Source organism: Lissotriton helveticus, chromosome 2_1 (genome assembly GCF_964261635.1).
Source record: "Lissotriton helveticus chromosome 2_1, aLisHel1.1, whole genome shotgun sequence".
NCBI lineage: Eukaryota > Metazoa > Chordata > Amphibia > Caudata > Salamandridae > Lissotriton > Lissotriton helveticus.
Genome location: NC_136059.1, coordinates 225435251 through 225454224, shown reverse-complemented (window position 1 = coordinate 225454224; position 18974 = coordinate 225435251). Strand labels below are relative to the sequence as shown.

At 44.2% G+C, this 18974-nt stretch overlaps 1 protein-coding gene across 2 annotated transcripts in view; it reads right to left on the bottom strand.

The window, feature by feature from the left end:
- Positions 1 to 18974, bottom strand: part of PIK3C3 (phosphatidylinositol 3-kinase catalytic subunit type 3) — an 875540-nt gene that overhangs the window by 434664 nt on the left and 421902 nt on the right. For both annotated transcript variants that reach the window (XM_078674734.1, XM_078674732.1), the window contains one exon: positions 8654 to 8759. In XM_078674734.1, the coding sequence (XP_078530860.1) occupies positions 8654 to 8759 (106 nt within the window). The remainder of the gene's footprint in view (positions 1 to 8653; positions 8760 to 18974) is intronic.

Genomic DNA, 18974 nt, shown 5'->3' with positions numbered 1-18974 from the left:
TTCGACATTCTCAGATTAAACCAGATCATAAACCCGACAGCGGAGTCCGAGCATTATGGCTGATTCCCGGTGGAGCTGCCTTTTCAGCTATAGAGGAGATCGGCCCTGGTTCACCCTCTCAGCCGTCAGCCGGACTTTGGGCACAGTTTCTCCCGGTCTCCCTGTTATGTCCCCTTCCTCTCCCTCCCTCCGATGAATTACCGTAACATTGCTTTTTTATCCTATGTTTGACTATGCTCTTGTCAGATGTAACTTGTAACCAACTGACCCTCATGTAAAGTGCTCTGATACCTCCGGGTCTAGCCAGCGCTATATAAAACTCATCAAATAAATAAATAAATACTCTATGGGAGAGATAGGCCTTGCATGAGTGAAGTACGAAATTAGGAGTATGTCACTACTAGGGCATGTAAAACTTAAAAGTACTTGTCCTACCTTTAAAGTACCCTGCACATTAGCTGTCAAGGGCCTAATCTAGGGGTGACCTATATGTAATAAAAAGGAAGGGTTGGTCCTGGCATTAAGGTGAACTTTTAAACTGGACACACAGGCTCTGCAATGGAGGCCTGAGACATGGTTAAAGGGCTACTGAGATGGGTGGCACAGCCAGTGCTGCAGGCCCACTAGTAGCATTTGATTTATAGGCACTAAGCACGGGTAGTGCACTTTACTAGGGACTTATGAGGAAACTAAACATGCCAATCATGGATAAATCGTCATCACATTTTAGGTACAGAGCACATGCACTTTAGCATTGGACAGAAGTGATAAAGTGCTCAGAGTTCTAAAGCCAACAAAAACGAGGTCATAAAAAGAGGAGAAGGAAGCCAAAAAGTATGGGGTAATTCTGCAAAATGGGCCATTTTCAACAGTCTTATTTAAAGTTTGGTGGGAAGTGAAAATACTCAAGTTTCTGTAGGACACTTTAAATATGGAAAAAAAATCTGCTGCTTCTCTATTACTTAGGGAAACGCTCCTTGGCTGATGTGGCTAGGTCTACATAATTTAAATGCATTTGATAAACAAATGTTCAAATATAGACCATGAAGCAGATAGTTATCAATGACAAAACCTTTTACGCCTTTTACCATTTTAATCGATTTTGTCTTTGCGGTAAAAGCACTGTTGCAATGCAATTTTACTTCAAATTTGAAGAAGTAAAACTACATCACATGATGCAAACCTCTCCTGCCATTACCATTCACAATACCTCTCAAGCACCATCAAAAAGTTTTTATTTGCTATATTACTAGGCTGTGCAAACATACTGACAAATCTGCTGCCATTTGGGTGGAAAAGGGTACAGAGCACCAACATGTTTTAGAGGCGGACATTGGGTATAACAATTTGAAGCCGACTACTAAGGGAGACTTTTTCCATGGGAAAATTAAAACTAGGTCATTCGTCTTTGAAGAGCACAAACCTAGGTAGGGAGCCAGAACGAGTGTAGAAGGGTTTTCAGATCCAATGATTTTCTATCTTGCCGATTCTATTTTTGGCACGTTTTTAAGTTCACATTTTCAAGTTTTTTGCTGTTTTCCTGCTGTGCATTTTTAAATATTTTACTGCACGGTTTTACCGTCATTATCTTTCATTCATAGATCCCTCTGGTAAGGAGGATCACACAATCTTTTTCAATCCTTCCACCTATTTTATTCTTTCTCTCACTCTTTCTTATACTTTTCTTTGCCTTCTTTTTTTTCTGAATGTGTGCTTCACTTTCAGCACCTTTCCTTATTTATTTTTCTCTATAATCAGTTTAGTGTCTTGCTTCCCTTTCGTGTGCTCTTCTCCATTTTTGCAGTTAATTTTGAACGCCTCTCCTTTCCCTCTTTTATACAACTTTCTTATTCTACCCCGCCTTCTGCAATTTCTCACAACTTCCATCTTGCTTCTATTCTTTTTACCTAACTTTATTACTAGTTTTGCTTTCCTTCCGCTTCACTTTTTTTCGTGCTCTTTTCTTGTGCTCACAGTTTTCACTTTACTTTCATTACTTCGCTCATAGCTCATTTCATTTTGATTTCTTTTTATTTCACTTACTCCTTCTCTGCCTATACATAACCTCTTGCAGGTCTATGGTGCTGAGTCACACATTCATTATGAAGCAACCATGCCTTGGGCCCTAAAGACAAAAGTCATTGGCGATTCTCAATACAATAAGCTTATATGGGAGCGTAGTCTGCAGATCTCAAAGAGCACTATGTATTCAATGGCAAACTAGAGGTTGATACATCCTCTGGCTTCAGGTTGGTGCCCTGCTGTGCTCACCTCCTCACACTACAAAGGTTGGTTCTGAAAGAGATAGAGTAAGGGCTAACCAGAAGAAATTCTCCTCATACTAACAAGGAAAAGGTTACATGTGTTAACGAACAAGTTACTTATCTTATGTAACTCCTTATCAGGTAGAGACGGTACCTAGCCGCAGATTCCTTACTTTAGGATGTCACCCAGGCATCAGACTGGATCCAGAAACTTTTGAGCAGGCCCCACGGGCGCCAGTAGGTGGCATTGTTTAGATCCACGTGGTGTCATTGATGTTGTCCGTGCTGGTAATGATATGCGTGGTGCCTATTGGGCGTCACTCCAGCGTGCTGACTGCAGACTATTTTTCTGCATCAAAAGCATGGAGTCAAACGAAGGTGAAATGACACCAGAGTGCCAAAGACAAAAAACAGGGAGAATTGGTAAGAAATCTGCAGCTAAATAAAGTTTATACTAGGTATGGCGTCATCGAAGCTAAATAACCTGTTTATTTCAGAGACTTTTAGTAGAATATTCCTTACTTTAGAATGAATACCAAAGCAATTTCTCCCCAGAGGAGGGTCTGCAGACTTTTATACTAAAAGTCCTGGAGGATTCAATTGGCAAAATGCCAATCTCGTCGGACCTGACTGTCTAGGCCATAGCGTTTAGCAAACGTGCACAGCGATACCCGCATTGCTGTCTGACAGATGTACAGGATTGGGACTCCTCTCACTAGCGCAGTGGTCGCAGCTTTAGCTCTGGTGGAATGAGTTCTCAAACCCTCAGGGGCATGCTTCTTAGCCATTGTGTAGCAGATTTTGACACAGTCAACAGTTCATCTCGAGATTGTACTCTTGTGAACTGCCTAGCCTTTATCCGCACATGCAAATCCGACAAAGATAGTCTATGATACAATCAATGTAGAACAACAATGCTCTTTTTGGGTCCAAGAGGTGGAAGCTCTCCTCTTTCTTGGCAGGATAAATGGATGGTGGGGAGAAGGAGGTTAGGCAGCGTGATGTTCTGGCAACTTTTACACTGTTTGCCAGATGTGAACAAGGACGGGCATCTGTAGCTTGGCTATCAGACTGGAGGCATTATTATGTGGCAATTCACCCTGTTATATTAGACATGTTTGTTGTACTACTGCAATATTATAAGCAGTATTCCCTTGATACGTGGTTTCTTGATGTAAGAGGCCTTGGACGCTTTTGAAGTACTCACATGTGGACGTTTTGATCAATAGCCCTGATGAAGTTCAATCAACCGATCTGAACGAAACGCGTTGGCTGAATCATCCACTGTTTGTACTACCTAAATAAAGCTGATGACTGAATTGTACACTTGGCTGGACTCATTATATGAACAGTAGCGCATTTGGGTATTATCTAAGGTGCACCACTACATTGATTCTTTTAGGTGTGACCTTCTTTGGCAAGGAGACACGGATCCTAAGGACCAACTTATCTGGGAAAGATTTTGGGAATGAGGGCTTAAAAGAAAGTGCTTGCAATTTGCTAACCCTCCTGGCAGATGTTATACCCATAAGGAAGATGTGTTTTGATGGTATGCAGCCGTAGAGTGCAGATGTGCATTGGCTCAAATGGTGAACACATATGGAAGGTGAGAACTACATTCAAATCCTATTGTGGCTGATGAAAGCTGTAGGGGGAAACATGCTGCAAAACTTTCAAGGAACAAGTCACAAAGAGGTGACTTAAACAGGGAGGGTTGATCCAGAAACCGCAAACAAGCTAAAATGGCACTGCGCCCAAATCAAGGCTTTGCTGGGCAAAAGATAAGGCAAACAAAAGAACTTCAGACAAGTGTGCAGTTATCAACAGATTTAGTAGTGTACCAAACCACAAATTCGTCCCACAGGTAGGCGAATGGTGTTTTAGTTCAGGGATGCCTGGCTGCCAGGATGACATTACATACTTCAGGAAGGAGTTCAAATACCCACAACTGCCGCCGCTCAATCTACATGCATGTAAATGGAGAGTATGCAGGTTTGGGTGCAGGAACTTACTCTGATGCTGCATGCAGAGGTTTTGACATTGCACGTTCTCCTCAGCGGTGAGGTTCTCCCCAATCTCTGAAGAGACCTTTCACCACCTCCAGGTGGAGACACCATTCATGATCCACAAGGCATCAAAGGCTGAGTTTGTCCGCTCTGCTCTTCGGACCGCTCGCCAGATGTTGAACCACCAGGAAAATGTTCTGACATTCCAGCCATGTTCAGAGATGCAGGGCCTCTTGACACATGGTCCACAACTCCACCCTGCCCTGCATGTTGCAATACCATATGGCGGTGTTGTTGTCTGTGAACAACTGCACAGGCCTTCCCTCAATGGAAGGAAGAAAGGCTTTCAATGCCAGGTGAATCGCTCTCAGTTCCAACAGACTGATGTGGAGCTGACTGTTTACCGGAAAACAGAGTCCTCTGATCTTCCAGATGGTCAGCCCAACGCAAGAGTGATGCATTTTACTAACTGTGAGCTCTGCCGTTGACAAAATCATGGCCTATCAGCCATCACTACAGATCTTTCACAGTACTCTCAATATCTGGACCAGGTCAGAGAGATTCCCTTGATGCTGTGCCCACTGGTACTTCAGATCCCACTGCAGAGCCTGCATATGACACCGCACATGTATTATCAGCAGGATGCAGGAGTTCATGATAACAGCAGCCTCACAGTCAGTCTCACTGAAATCCAGGATAGAGGCTGAATCATCATAATCATAGCTCAAGTATCCTGGACACGATGTTTCGGAGAATGAGCTCGAAACTTCATTGTATCCAGAAAAGTTTAGATGAAAGGGAGCATCTGTGATGGATTCTGGTATGACTTCGGCACGTTCATAGTGAACTCCAGCAAATGCAGGAGGTCTGCCAAAGTCTGGAGGTGGGTGACAACTTCCTGTGGCAAGCCTGACTATAACAGCCAGTTGATCGAGTTAGGGGAAGACTAGAATCCCTGACCACCACAGATGTGCTGCAACCGCCACCATCACTTTGGCACTAGTAAGGCCAAAAGGGAGCACAGCAAATAACTCTTGCTCTACTGTGAACTGTAGAGAACACCTGTGAGCAGGCAAGATGGGTATATGGAAGTAGGCGTCTTGCAAGCCCAGTGCTACCATCCAGTCTCCAGGGTTGAAGGCAGACAGCACCTGAGCCCAGGTGAGTAGCATGAATTTTTCGTTTTTCAGGAATTAGTTGAGAGGGCGTAGGACTAGGATGGGACAGAGGCCTCCATTCATCTTTGGCACCAGAAAGTAGAAGGAATAGCAACCACGGCCTGCTTCTGCTTTTGGTACCCTCTCAATGGCTCCTTTTGCTAAAGGAGTCTGTACTTCCTGAGTTAGAGCAAAAGGTGGTAATCTGTCAGCCGATCAGGGGACAATGGCAAAGGTGGCAGTGTCTGTTAGAACACTAGGGAATAGCCCTTTCGGATAATCTGAAGCTCCCATTAATCCAAAATGATTACCCGGCATTAGGGCAGGTGGTGGCAAATCCTGCCACCAACGGGGTTGCCTGTGATGGTTGGAGGTCAAGTTAAAGGGGCTTTGAGCATGCGGCTGATGGGGGAGGCAGATTGTGTTGACTTCTGGTCTTGGATCCTACAAGTCTTGTGGGAGCCGCATCTGCGGCCACAAAAGGACTAAGATGCCTGGTTGCCATGGTGGCTAGGGGGGGAAAGAACACAGATAACAGTCCGTACCATTGTCACAGAAGGCGGAATGCTGCAGTGATGGGGCCAAGGTGATCCCCAACTACCTATCTCTACTATCCTTAAATCGTTTAAGTGCCTAATCTGCCTTGTTGCCAAAAAAGCGAGTGTCGTCATAGAGCATGTCCATAAGGGATGCCCAGATGTCCCCGAAAAAATAATTGTCCTCAGCCATGAGTGACGACCCTTGTTGCCAAAAAGGCGAGTGCCGTCATAGAGCATGTCCATAAGGGATGCCTGGACGTCCCCGAAAAAATAATTGTCCTCAGCCATGAGTGACGACTAAGCACCACAGTGGAAGCAATGGCTCTGTCCAGCTAGTCAGTTGTATCCAATACACATCCGACTGTGAACTTTGCTGCATCTCTCCTGTCAGCAATAGCTTGAGAGATTAGGGCTCAGGCCTCCTCCAAGACTATAGGCAGCACTAGCGCAACCGTATCCCATACAGTATGGAAATAGTGTCCCAATAAGCACATGGTGTTGACTGACCACAATGCAAGGATGGTGGAAGACAAAATCTTCTTTCCGGAGGTATCAAGTCTCTTGGATTCCTTGTCGGGATGTGTAGTAGGAAACTCACCAAGGTTGATTTCTAAGGTAAAAGCATGGACTACCAGACTCTCTGGGGTGGAATGGTGGGTGAAGAAGACTCTGTACCCAGGTGTGGGTTAATGCCCTCGGGAGAAAGTCCTGTGCACAGGAGTGCCTTTGCAGGGTTTGGCCTCAGCCCACAGCAGGACATCAGTGAGGCCATCATTAAAGGAGAGTAGGTTCTGAGGGGGACACGCCAGGCTGAAGCAACTCTGTAAAGACAATGGTCTTGACCGCAACCATGAGCAGCTGAAGGTACAGGACTTCAGCCACCCTCCGGACCATAAAAACAAAGCCCCTTACTCCATCGCTACTGTGGGAGGAGAAAGGAGCCTAGTGTCTGGTGAGGTATCCAGACTGCATCAACAAGGTCTTCATAGCTCTTGAGAAAGGATTCAGTGTCGGCGGCGCAGGGAATGGCACCACTGGAACATTAATCTGAGGAGGTCAGGAAGTCATGGCCAGGGCCAATTCAGATTGAATAACGGATCCTGAGGTACCGACTGGCACCAAGGGAGGACCAGCCAACGGGGTTTCAGTTGGAGTCCCTTCCGAATAGGGGTCTGACCTCCCATAAATGAGGATCAGGGACTCATTAAACTTATAAAGTTAGGCAGGATCACTGCGTCTTCGGGAAACTTTGGGAAGCATGGAGCGGACCTAGTGTCAGGTTTGTATTTCAAAGAGATGAGCGGGGTCTGGACTTGTGGCCTTGTTCCCACACCTCATCCAATTAATGAGACCGGTGCAGAAAAATCGAAGAGTGCTTAGATTTCTTGAACTTCTTCTGGTGGAACTTACCTGTAGAAGTCCAGGATTGAGACGATGACAGTCACAGGTGGCTCTGAGAGCGGTCTTGTTACCTCCCTTGAGAACGGGACCTGAGTTGCATGCCAAGTGGCCAGAAGCTTCATGGCCCACTCGCAGATGGTCTTTGGATTCATGGTCCTACATTCTGCATAGGCCTTGGACTCATTGCCTCTTTTCAGGCACCACAGACACAGAAAGTGGGGATCTGTCACTGCCATTTTCCTGTGGCAAGAAACTCAGGGATTGACAACAGTAGATTTCTTCAGAGGCGTAATCCAAAAACTGTTCTAAAAAAGGCACACTGGTTCGAATTCGACAAAACTGTCAACAAAAGTCAGTAAAAAAAGATCCAGGAACCTTGTCCGGTTCCACACTGATGGCATGCAAAAGAAGGAACTGAGGTTAGCGCACTGAGGTGGCGCCTATATAGGAACCGCACACGTCATATACGGCACGGACGACACCAATGACACCATGTGGAGCTGAACGATGCCACCTACCGACATGCAAGGGTACTGCTAAAAAAAATTACGGATCCAGTCTGCCGCCGGGGGAATATTCTAAGGTAAAGAATCTGCGGCTAGAAGTCTATCTCAGAAGCACATGTCTGGTACACTCATTCCAGCAGATTGTCCACTGTGGAAATTTAAGGGTATAGGAGTATTTAACAAAATCTACGTTTCCAGCTGTGGGAAATCCACGCTAAGTCTAAAATCAACAAAAATCGTAGGAGGAAATGTACAATATGTAGATTGCTGAGTTCTAGTGATTTCTTTGTTTTTAGGCCTTTACGTATGTGTGCTACATGGAGGCTCTTGGTAATGTTGGATAATAATGAAATATAAACGCATAAATCAGCCTGCAAAATCTGACTTCACTTTTAGAGAGACTGATAAGATGACAGCCTGTTTTGACTTTGCAAGTAAAATATACGACTCCCTTTCACAAGGAGTTATTGTTTACAGTACCAGGCTATCATTAGCCACATTATAGCTTTTATAGACGTGTATTCCTGGTTTAGATTAACTGAATCAACTGGACTACTAAAACTGAAACTAGTGATTTTCAAGAGGGCAGGCAAGGATGGACATTTGGCATTGAGTCACACTGTACCATCATTAATGATGACAGTGGGTTTCAGGCCTTCATCACATTGAACTTGAACATGGTATGTCCTTGTTGATTAGGAAAGCAGGCACAAAAATAATCATGACCATCATCCATACAACACTTTCTTCATTCGCTCAAATCTATGGAAATGATGTTACCTTCAATAATGCCTGACTAAAACACCTCATTACATTCAGGTACATCTCATGAGTCTTTGGGTCCCTTTGCTGAGTGTCTTGGTCTTCACATTCCACTATCACGTACCTGTAATATATAAGTAGGAAAGGCCCAAGTGATGCCAAACGGATATTGTCAGGTCTTATGATATTTAATAACATAATGAAGCAGATTCTCACAGTCAGTAAACTGTCATGCACAAATAACAGTTTACATATATATATATCACATACTTTCATCCAAATTCAGCAAAGCCATGGAATACCATATTCAGGATGGAGTATGAGCCTCCACATTTTGTGTGAATGGTGGGGAATAAATAAGACATAATTTGAAAATGTATTAATTTTTGAGCAACAACATAAACTTTTTTCCATACAGAGTAGTAATGATCTGTTGCATTATTAATGCATTTGAATTAAAATTAAATACATTAGTGTTCGCTCACTAAGCGTGTGGTGATCATAATGTTGGAGTTTTTATCCAGCAATGGGCATCACATGCCACACATTGTTTCAAAATTACACAGGCCACTGAATGAGCACCTCATCAATTTTAACAAAACCTGACAATATGAAAAAACAAGCTTTTGCAATGCAATAGGACTCGCATTTACACAAGACCTGTTGCATTGCAACACGGACAACGGGAGGGGAGGGGGGAAGCACAGACATCGGGAATGCAGTCTGGGGGAGAGGGGAGTAGGGTGTGAGAAGGTACGGACAAAGTAGTGCTCAAAGTCGAAATAAACCGTACTGTGCAACACTCGAAGTAAAGGGGCCAGTAGCCATGGTATGGTACAGATGGTGACAACTTACGACATGGCCATAATAAGGAGGGATTTACAAGCCTCATAATCAATCAGATGGCAGCATTTACGAAAGACACAAGCCAATTAAAAACAAGTTTCCACTCCTTACTCCATTACTGGATGTCTCGCAGAGCGAGCAGCGCATGCACCCTGCCGCAATAGGCTCGACCTAATAATTAAATTAGTGCCATTTGGTCAACAAAATTAATTCAAAGAATACTTCCTCAGGATAGGTTTGTTCCTCTTGTCAATGTTATAGCAAGAATAACTACTCTAGAACTTAAGCATGACTAATCATTTTCTAAGTAATAAAATCACTCAGTTATGGATAAACTGCATCCAAATGCCCTTCTTCCTGTCCATCATGAGACGCATGGGCATGCCGGAATGCTTCGTCTCCACAGTGGTTCTATTATATACTGCACCTACGGCTAGGCTGCGCCTTATTGGCACCATCACCGAGCCGTTTTCCTTGTTGCGCGGCACACGTTAGGGATGCCCCTTATCCCCACTACTTTTCATCCTGGCGATGGATCCTCTGGTCCGTCATTTACACCGGGGGCTTCAGTTCCATACTGGTCTTCTCCTGATCTCACTGTATGCGGACGAAACAGTTTTATATGTCAGGATGCCTCAAATTAATCTTGAGCCTCTTATCTTGGAAATAACCCGCTTTGGCAAATTCTCTGGCCTTAGCATCAATTGGCATAAATCAGTGATTTTTCTGCTTACCCCTAGCACATCTGCTTGGAATTGCCCCTTCCCCCTTGAGTGGAGTCAAGAGTCAGTACAATATTTGGGTGTTCATATTCATCTTGATACCACCGCCATGATTAGAGTGAAATATGGTGGCGCGGTCAGTTTGCTGGAGAGCCAGATTGAGAGGTGGATTTGCCTCCCATTATCTATGGCAGGGAGTATCGTTATAATTAAAATGGTTGTCCTTCCTCGATTTTTATATCTTTTTAATAATATCCCGATCCCTCTCACCAAAGTTATTTTTTTTCCAGCTGCACTCTTTGTTGTTGCGCCTGGTTTGGGGAGACAAATCTCCACGTGTCAACTGACGAGTAATGTCCCTGATTTTTACCTCTATTTTTTAATTGCACAATGCTCCTACGCATACCCATGGTTCCACCCAGACGCTCGCATTTTGTATTTGAAACCTGAAACGGATTTGGTTCTTCCTGGACTCTTTTCTACTGTGCTCCCCAGGGGCTTCCCACGGGATCCGCAGGACATACAGACTGTCTCGTCAACCTGCTGGGCCTGGGACAGATTACATAGGTTTCTTGGCCTGGACCAGTTGTATTCACGGGCCCTTCCTCTTCCCAATGCTTCTTGGTTCCCGATTACCGGGGAATTAGTTGTCAAAAACACATTGGCGAAATTCCGCATTCATACCATTGGTGACCTCTTCCCTGAGGGTCATGCTTTTTCCACTTCTGAAGACCCACGTTTCACTGAACGCTCGTTCATGGACTCCTTTGTTTTGACTAGGCTGAGATCCATGCTGCGCGCCTCGTTTCCTACATTTCCATTGGCTCCAGACCCTACACCCCCACTTACGCTTCTCATCCAGCACCCTTCGGGGCACACATGGTTTCTACATTATACAAACTGTGCAGTGTCTCAATCCCGTTTTTGACTCCAAAGTTCGTACCGCGTGGGAGGAGGATCTAGGGAAACCCATCTCGGACGATCAATGGGAACAATGTTATAAAGCTACAAAAGAAATCTCCCTAAACAGTAGACATAAGCTTATCCATTTTAAATTTCTCCGTAGGTTGTATCACACCCCAACACGTTCACACAGAATAGACCCTAGTCGTCCCCACAACTGCCCCAAGTGCAAGGCACCATTTGCCGATTTTGCCCACCTCTCTTGGACCTTTCCTCTTCTTCATGACTACTGGTCCCAGGTACACCGTACTCTCAGCGACATTTTAGGCATGTATCTGATCTCCACTCCAGAAATTGCGTTGCTGGGCTATGTTTCCAACTTCCCACGCGCTGTCAGAAAACTTGCTGCATTGGGTTTTTGCTGTCGAAGAGGGAAATTGCATTGCTATGGTGTGATAGACGACCTCCGAGATTGAAGTCTTGGCTTGGGAGCATGGCCTTACGTAACACTAATTGTGTAGAATACTCTGCACAGGTCCCTAGTCCGTCCAGACCTGTGATTATCTGGGGGCCATATCCGTCCTACATTACCAAGATTGCTGCTAAACGCCATTCTCAGCCAGAGAATGGCACAGTTCCTGAGGGGATTGGCTGATGTGCCTTGCTATTATGAATGATTCGCACCTGTTTTTATTTGATTGATTTTCGGTCCTCTGATGTCTTCTTTACGGAACTGAGTACTGTGCTATCATATATATATTAAAGTGTCGGCGATGGTTTTTATAAGTATTTTTTCTTTTTCTTTACCATTTCTTTTCTTGTGTCTTATGCCTCACGCATTCCTCCATTTGTGCAGATCACTGCCTCATAGTAGCCCTAATGATGTACCATGTATTAATTCGTATTTTTGTATGTGCGCTGTCCATTTTGACGTTACTTATCCGCTCCACTATGCAACAAATGATATATCATTGTATTTTTATTTGGAAATGATAAATAGAGTTAAAAAAAACTGCATCCAAATGTCCTTCTGTCAAATACACACATTGTATTTGAACAGGAATTAGAGAATAAAGTAGTCTTCTAACTCTTCCTGACAACCTGTGTCATATGGCACTACATATTTTGGCGGAGAATGGTCTTCTCAAGCGACCACACAGCGTGGTGTGGTTTTGCCAAGATAAGTGCTTTGGTGACACATGGAAAGCACAATTAAGGACATTTAGCCAAGTGTGCATGTGGTGCAAGTTCCACTACTTCCACATCTCAAGTTAACTTTCTTGCACATCCATATGTAGTTACATGTTTGGTGCTGTCTAGTGGTTTACAAGTACTACATCTGTGGCATGTACTTGCAACGTTTTGAATTTCCCCCAAGCTTCAGACTAGATCCGGAGAATTTTTCTTAGCAGGACCCCTGCGCGTCGGTAGGTGGACTCAGTCCGTCGGTGTCGTGGTACCAGGATGACGTCGCGGTGTCTACTTATATGCCGCCCCTGTGCTCTGACGTCAGTTCTGACACGCCTTTCCACGCCAGAAGCGCAGAGCCATGAAAGACATCGACCACTGGTGCACAACAACTAGGGCCCTGCAAGAGAGTCCCTATCCCTAGAAGTCAGTTTATAAAGTGGGGAGGATGGGTGGGGCGATAAGGAATCTATAACTAACATATGTCTCTTACAGATACATTGTTACCGAAGGTAAGTAACTTGTTCATCTGAAAGAGACAGTTAGTTATAGATTCCTTACCTTAGAATAGATACCCCAGCAATGCCAACCCCAGAGGAGGGTCTGCGTACTAAGTTCACACCAGGAAGTCTTGGAGGACCGAACGGGCAAAATAGCCGTCCCTCCGGACTCGGCTGTCCAGGCAGTAATGCCTGGTCAACGTGTGCAAGGATGCCCACGTGGCTGCCTGACGGATGTTGAGAAGTGGGACTCAATGTGCCAATGCAGTGGTGGCTGCCGTAGCTTTAGCGGAGTGAGCCTGCAGTCCCAGATTTTAATACAAAGAACAACCCATCTAGAGATGGTACGCTTCTGAACTGCCCGGCCTTTCTTGGCACCCTCATAGCCAACAAAGAGTTGATCATCCACCCGGAAATCTTTTGTGCGGTCAAGATAGAAGGAAAGTGCATATTTAGGGTCCAGACGGGGGAGTCTCTCTTCGTCAGAAGGGTTCCAGGAGGTGGAAAGAAGGTGGGCAAAGTGATAGTTTGTCCTATATGAAAAGGTGTAACCACTTTAGGTAGGAACGAAGGTCTCATCCTAAGCAATTAGTCCGGATGCACAGAGAAGAAAGGGGCCTAGAAGAAAGAGCTTGAAGCTCACTCACCCTGAGAGCAGAGGTGATGGCAACAAGGAAGGCAGATTTCAAAGTGAGGAGCCTAAGAGGACATTTATAAAGGGCTCGAAGAAAGCACACAAGTTAAATAAGAACAAGATTCAAGTCCCAGTGGGGCATTATGAAACAAGCACTGGCGTTGCCAATAGGTCTCGCAGTAGGAAAGTTGGAGCTATTACAATTGCAAATAACAATGCCTTTTATTTTTGTTTTCTTTTTTAAAAACTAACGGGCTTTGTCATTTACAAAACCTACAGCTCCAACTTTCCTACTGCGAGACCTATTGGCAACGCCAGTGCTTGTTTAATATGGTGTGATAACGGCAAATGAACTGCGTGCACATTACGCACATGTGTTTTTTAATATGGTGTGATAACGGCAAATGAACTGCGTGCACATTACGCACATGTGTTTTTTAATACCAAACGCATGCTGTGCTAGCAATTTAGCACAACATGCTCCTAACAGAGCAAAAGGGTTAAAGGCAACTTTATATACAAATGTTTCTGAAGCGCTAGGAAAGGGAAATAAATCACCAATATGTCGCTAGCTGGACGCGCCACATTGACTGTCTCGATGTAAAGAGCTAAAGCTGAAGGGTGAGGCAACTTTATAGACAAAATGCTATTAACAATGCAAACTATAGGGCTCACCACAGAAAAGCTACATATAAAATGCTAAGAAACGGATAACTAGTAGATTATTGCAGCATAATGGGCATACAAATAAGCATTACGGCATTAATTTTATGGTTGATAATGCACAAATAACGGCAAACGAACTGCGTGTATATTACGCACATGTGTTTTTTAATACCACATGCATGCTGCGCTAGTAATTTAGCACAAAATGCTTTTAACAACATATAAAGCAGAAGATTTAAAGGCAACTTTATATGCAAAATGCCATTACCGATGCAGAGAAGACGACGTTCTATAGAAGCACTTATTTTGTAGCAATGGAAGCCAGCCTAACTCAATTATCGTGCGCTAGGTGTTACAAGGATAGGAACAAATGGGACATGTGGCGAGGCGACAGGGTAACTTAACTGTTAGTGTTGAGGTGCTAGCAGGAAGGAAATAAATGACCAATCTGGCGCTAGTTGTACGTGCCACATTGTCTGCCTTGATGTATTTCAAATAACTAAAGCAAAGGACTGCAAACACGCTAGCAAAGCTGCATACATAGCTAGATCGTAAATTTAGTCAATGTATTTTAAACCAGCTAAAGCCGAAAGGTGCAAAATAAATACGGCAGCTAGCTTACATAGGTAGAACGCAACTTTAGCTAATGCAATTTTAATCATCGAAAATGTACAGCTGAAAAAGTGCGCGTTCACAGATTGATGTGCCACATTGTCTGCGTCCATATATTTTCAAACAAATTTGTAAAAATGCTTAATTACGCATGTACGCCAAAGCACAAGGCCTGGCACAGAAGCAGTTTTTGTGTAGCAATGGGCGTCAGGCGAGAGAGCAATATACGGCGTGGGGCAAGTACACAAGACGGAGAGCAAAACAGAGCACGAGAGTGAGCAATTTGGCGGTGGCGAAGCACACAAGAGAGCTAGAGAGAGCCTGCAGCACACAAGGGAGAGCGCAACACAGAATCTGGGATCCACTAACATGGACATTTAAAACAAATTAAAATCGCGACAAATAAGTTTCTACAATAACTTGCAATGGAGTGAAGGAAGTTAGAGGAGAGAAATTATGCTGTACTGGCCCTATGCATCTTCTTCCAATATGCAGTCACCAAGGTGGCAAACGTAACAGAGTGATTCTGTTTAGGCTGTACGTCAGTCGGTCAGTGCATATGTAAAATTACATATTTTGAAGAAAGCCACAGAAGTATGCTAGCACTTGTAACCAATCAAACAAACAGCGACGAGATTAAGAGGAGCCACAGATGGACTTTAGAACAAGGCAGCGCTGGGAGGGGGGCTGGGCACGAAGGAAGGAGAAATGCGACTCATGGCCTGGCGGCCGTGAAGTGTGAAGCAGTGGGCGGGGAAGCAGATCCCTTTGAAGCTCTCGGAGGCAGGAGCAAATGGTAAAGGGAGGAGAAATGCTGCTGGAAGGCTCGGGCAAGCTCGTGCACGAGGACGTGCACTTCTGGAAAACCCCTTTGCTTTTGAGAGCTTAGTTTAGCTCTTGGTTTCACCCCAATAGGGCTCGCCTATTATATCCCTGCGGGATATTAATAGGCGAGCCCTAAAAAGTAGGAGGAAGGAGGTGATTAATGCCCTTAAAACATCTATTTACAATAGGGGACTTCAATAAGGAAGGCTGATCGGGCAGCCGAAGGAAAGCAGAAATAGCTGCAAGATAGCCTTTAAGAGGGCCCAGAACAGAGCCCCGCAGGGCCAAAGCAAGTATATACAAGAGTACCTCTGAAAGAGGGGCAGAAGGGGGATCCACAGCCTTTGATGACAAGTGGAACAAGATCAAGATGGCGGCCAGATGCTTAGCCATATCAGTCAAACTACAAGAAGTTATCTCCATCGCATCGCACATATCACGATCCTACCAAGCTCTGGCACATGGGGAGGAGGAAGGACTCCTGCTGTCAAAAGAAACAGGCAACCTTCATATGGCATGGATATGCTCAAGGTTAGTAGTTCATTACTGGGACATGAAATATATCACTTTAGGTGGCAAAAAGTGAAAGCCACTGACACTTGACCCTAACCACCTAACCATGCCATACTGGGGGTGTAACAGGAGGAACTGAATGTTGCTGGCACTCGCCACCTTGTGGCAATGGGCCTGCTGGTGGCTAAACATGATATTGCCAGACACTGGATTGCATCCAATGTCCCCGGACTCAAGGAAAGGACACCTGAAATTGACATTTGTGCTGAACCTGAGCGAACAGTTTATAGGGCACATGACAGCCCATGCAAGTATCATAAAACATGAGATGCATGGTGTGATCATTGTACACAGAACCATAGGAAGGTTTTGGTGCTGAAAGCACTGACATAAAATTGGCTTTTTGTAATTATATGATCACCAATGTATTTTAACATCATTGGCTGCAATGTGGTGGTGGTTGTCATAATAAAACAAATAACAAACAATTAATAAAAAAACACTTGTCTACTGATTAGCAAAAATACAGGAGCTAGCTCTGGATCTGCATAGAAAGGCAAGGAAATAAAGGAACTGATGCCAGAGCACCTGGCTGGTGCCTACATAAGGCTTCAGTTGTCACTTCCGGTGTGGAGCAGAGTCTTCTTAACCGTGTGCACCGACGTTATGGCTACCAATAAAGCAGTTTCCAGAAAATATGTCGTAAAGAAGCCTTGCATATAGGCTCAAAGGGAAGGCTCATGAGACGTGATAGGACAATTTTCAATTTCCATGGATCAGAAAGCTTCTGGATAGGGAAAAAATGTCAATGCCTGCCAAGAAATCTTTAACTGCAATAAGGAAACTAATTCCTCATCTTGTTCTCTGGAAGACAATACCAACTGGGTGATTACTCTGCATGCGGTGTCAGAGATAATGTGTCTTCCCAGTTGCCTGAGAATTGTTCCTACTGATCCCCCAGACAATGTTGCACAGGTCTCATATTCAAGCATACTAGGAAGTCCTAATACTATTTTATTAGGAAAATGCAAGACTCCACTGAATCGACGAGTGACAATATTTGCCTCGCTGTTGGATGCTCAGTTTTCGTCAGACTGCTGCATTTCTGAAGTATGCACAATTTTCTCTTTTCCGACTAAACACTTTTGTGTTTGCAGTATCCAAAACTGCTGCTAAAGAATTAAACTGAAATTGAAATGCATTTATTGTGATGGACATGCAGGCTTAATCGATTAGGGGTGGCAACTGGAATCTGGTAATGATGGCACGCTTGCTGATATGTTGAAGCCTTCATTAGCCAATCCTCTACATAGGGGTAGATGAAAATCTTCAACATCCTGAGATGTGCTGCAAAAACCACCATGCATTTTGAAAATGTCCTAACTTCAGACATCAGGCAACAAAGGAGTACAGTGTACTGGTAATGGTCGCTTCCCACTGTAAATCTCAGGAAATTGCAATGTTTTTGGCAATTGGTATAAGAAAAGAGGCATCTAGAAAGTTTATAGCGCATAGCTAATTTCCCTGATGGAGGTGGGGGATTATCTGATGCAGAGCAAACATCCTGAGCTTTTCTTTGCTAATCCACTTATTTACCGTCTTGAGATTTAGAATGAGTGTGTATTTGTTCTTGAGAACTTTTTTGTTCTCTAAAAATAACAGGAATAAATTCTCATTCCTTTGTGAGGAGTGGGAACTTGTCTGCAGTCTGTTTTCGCAAGTAAAGGAAGACTAATTGCAGAAGTTGGTCACTAACCGGAATGGGTAACGGAAGAGGGGGAAGTGGGAACTCGCAGTTTAAGTTTAGTGGCCAGGCAGATTGCTGGTGAACTCCTCTGCCTGTGAGCTGGCATCTCTGCCTATGGTGTTGCTGTTGACCTTGAGGTCATTGAAAGGTTTGAACCCTCTGAGGGTAACAATATTGGTTGTATGGTTTTTAGGAGTGTTTCCTATACTACTTTATACAAACCAAGAGCACGCAGTGGCCAATTCTGGTTTTATTTGAGGCACCCCACCATTGGCATTTGACTGAAATAAGCTGTTGCCCAGAAAAGGGAGGTTCAAAATCCTCTGCTGTTCTTCAGGTTTGAGACGTTTGAGTCTTAGCCAGGAGAAACGATGTAAGGCCAGGGCATGACAGGGTTCATGGGCTGCAAGAAGAGATGCATACGCAGCAGCAGTGATTACTAGATTGGATACCATCATTCCCCCATTAAGGAACTCTTTGATGTTCTCACATCGGTCTATTGAAAGGTCGTCGATGAACTGTTGGAACGAGTCCCAGAGCACCAATTATACCACCCTAAGAGTACAGTAGCACTCACTGATTTCATAGTAGGAGAAGATGCGCCACCTACCGTATTTTCCGGCGTATAAGACGACTTTTTAACCCCTTAAAATGTTCTGGAAAGTCGGGGGTCGTCTTATACGCCGGGTACAAAATTTAAAGGTATGTTTTCAGGCGTTTTTTACATAACGCGGACTTTACCCGAAGGTGTCAGAGCGCTTTACAGTAGGAACAGTATTGATACAAGAGGAACAATTACAAATGAACAAATTACAAAAGCAAACGTTAATTACATGGATCAAAAGTGACAATAGTGAGCAACCAAAATACATGAGGTAGCAATCGGTACATTCCTGGAGAAAAAAGTGATAAGTGTGCAGTTTACAAAAGCGTACAAAGTACGAGCCAACTATGCAGGACTGCGCTGGAAGTGGGGGTAGTCTTATACGGCGAGTATAGCACGAAACCTACATTTTATCAAGCAAAGTAGGGGGTCGTCTTATACGCAGGCTCGTCTTATACACCGGAAAATACGGTAGGTTCCTTCTCACCAAATCCAGCTTTTTATTCTTTTTGTCTGAAGGCACGGAGGATGAAAGAGAGAATGTGAAGTTTGCCAGCAGTTAACACAATGACAGAATCA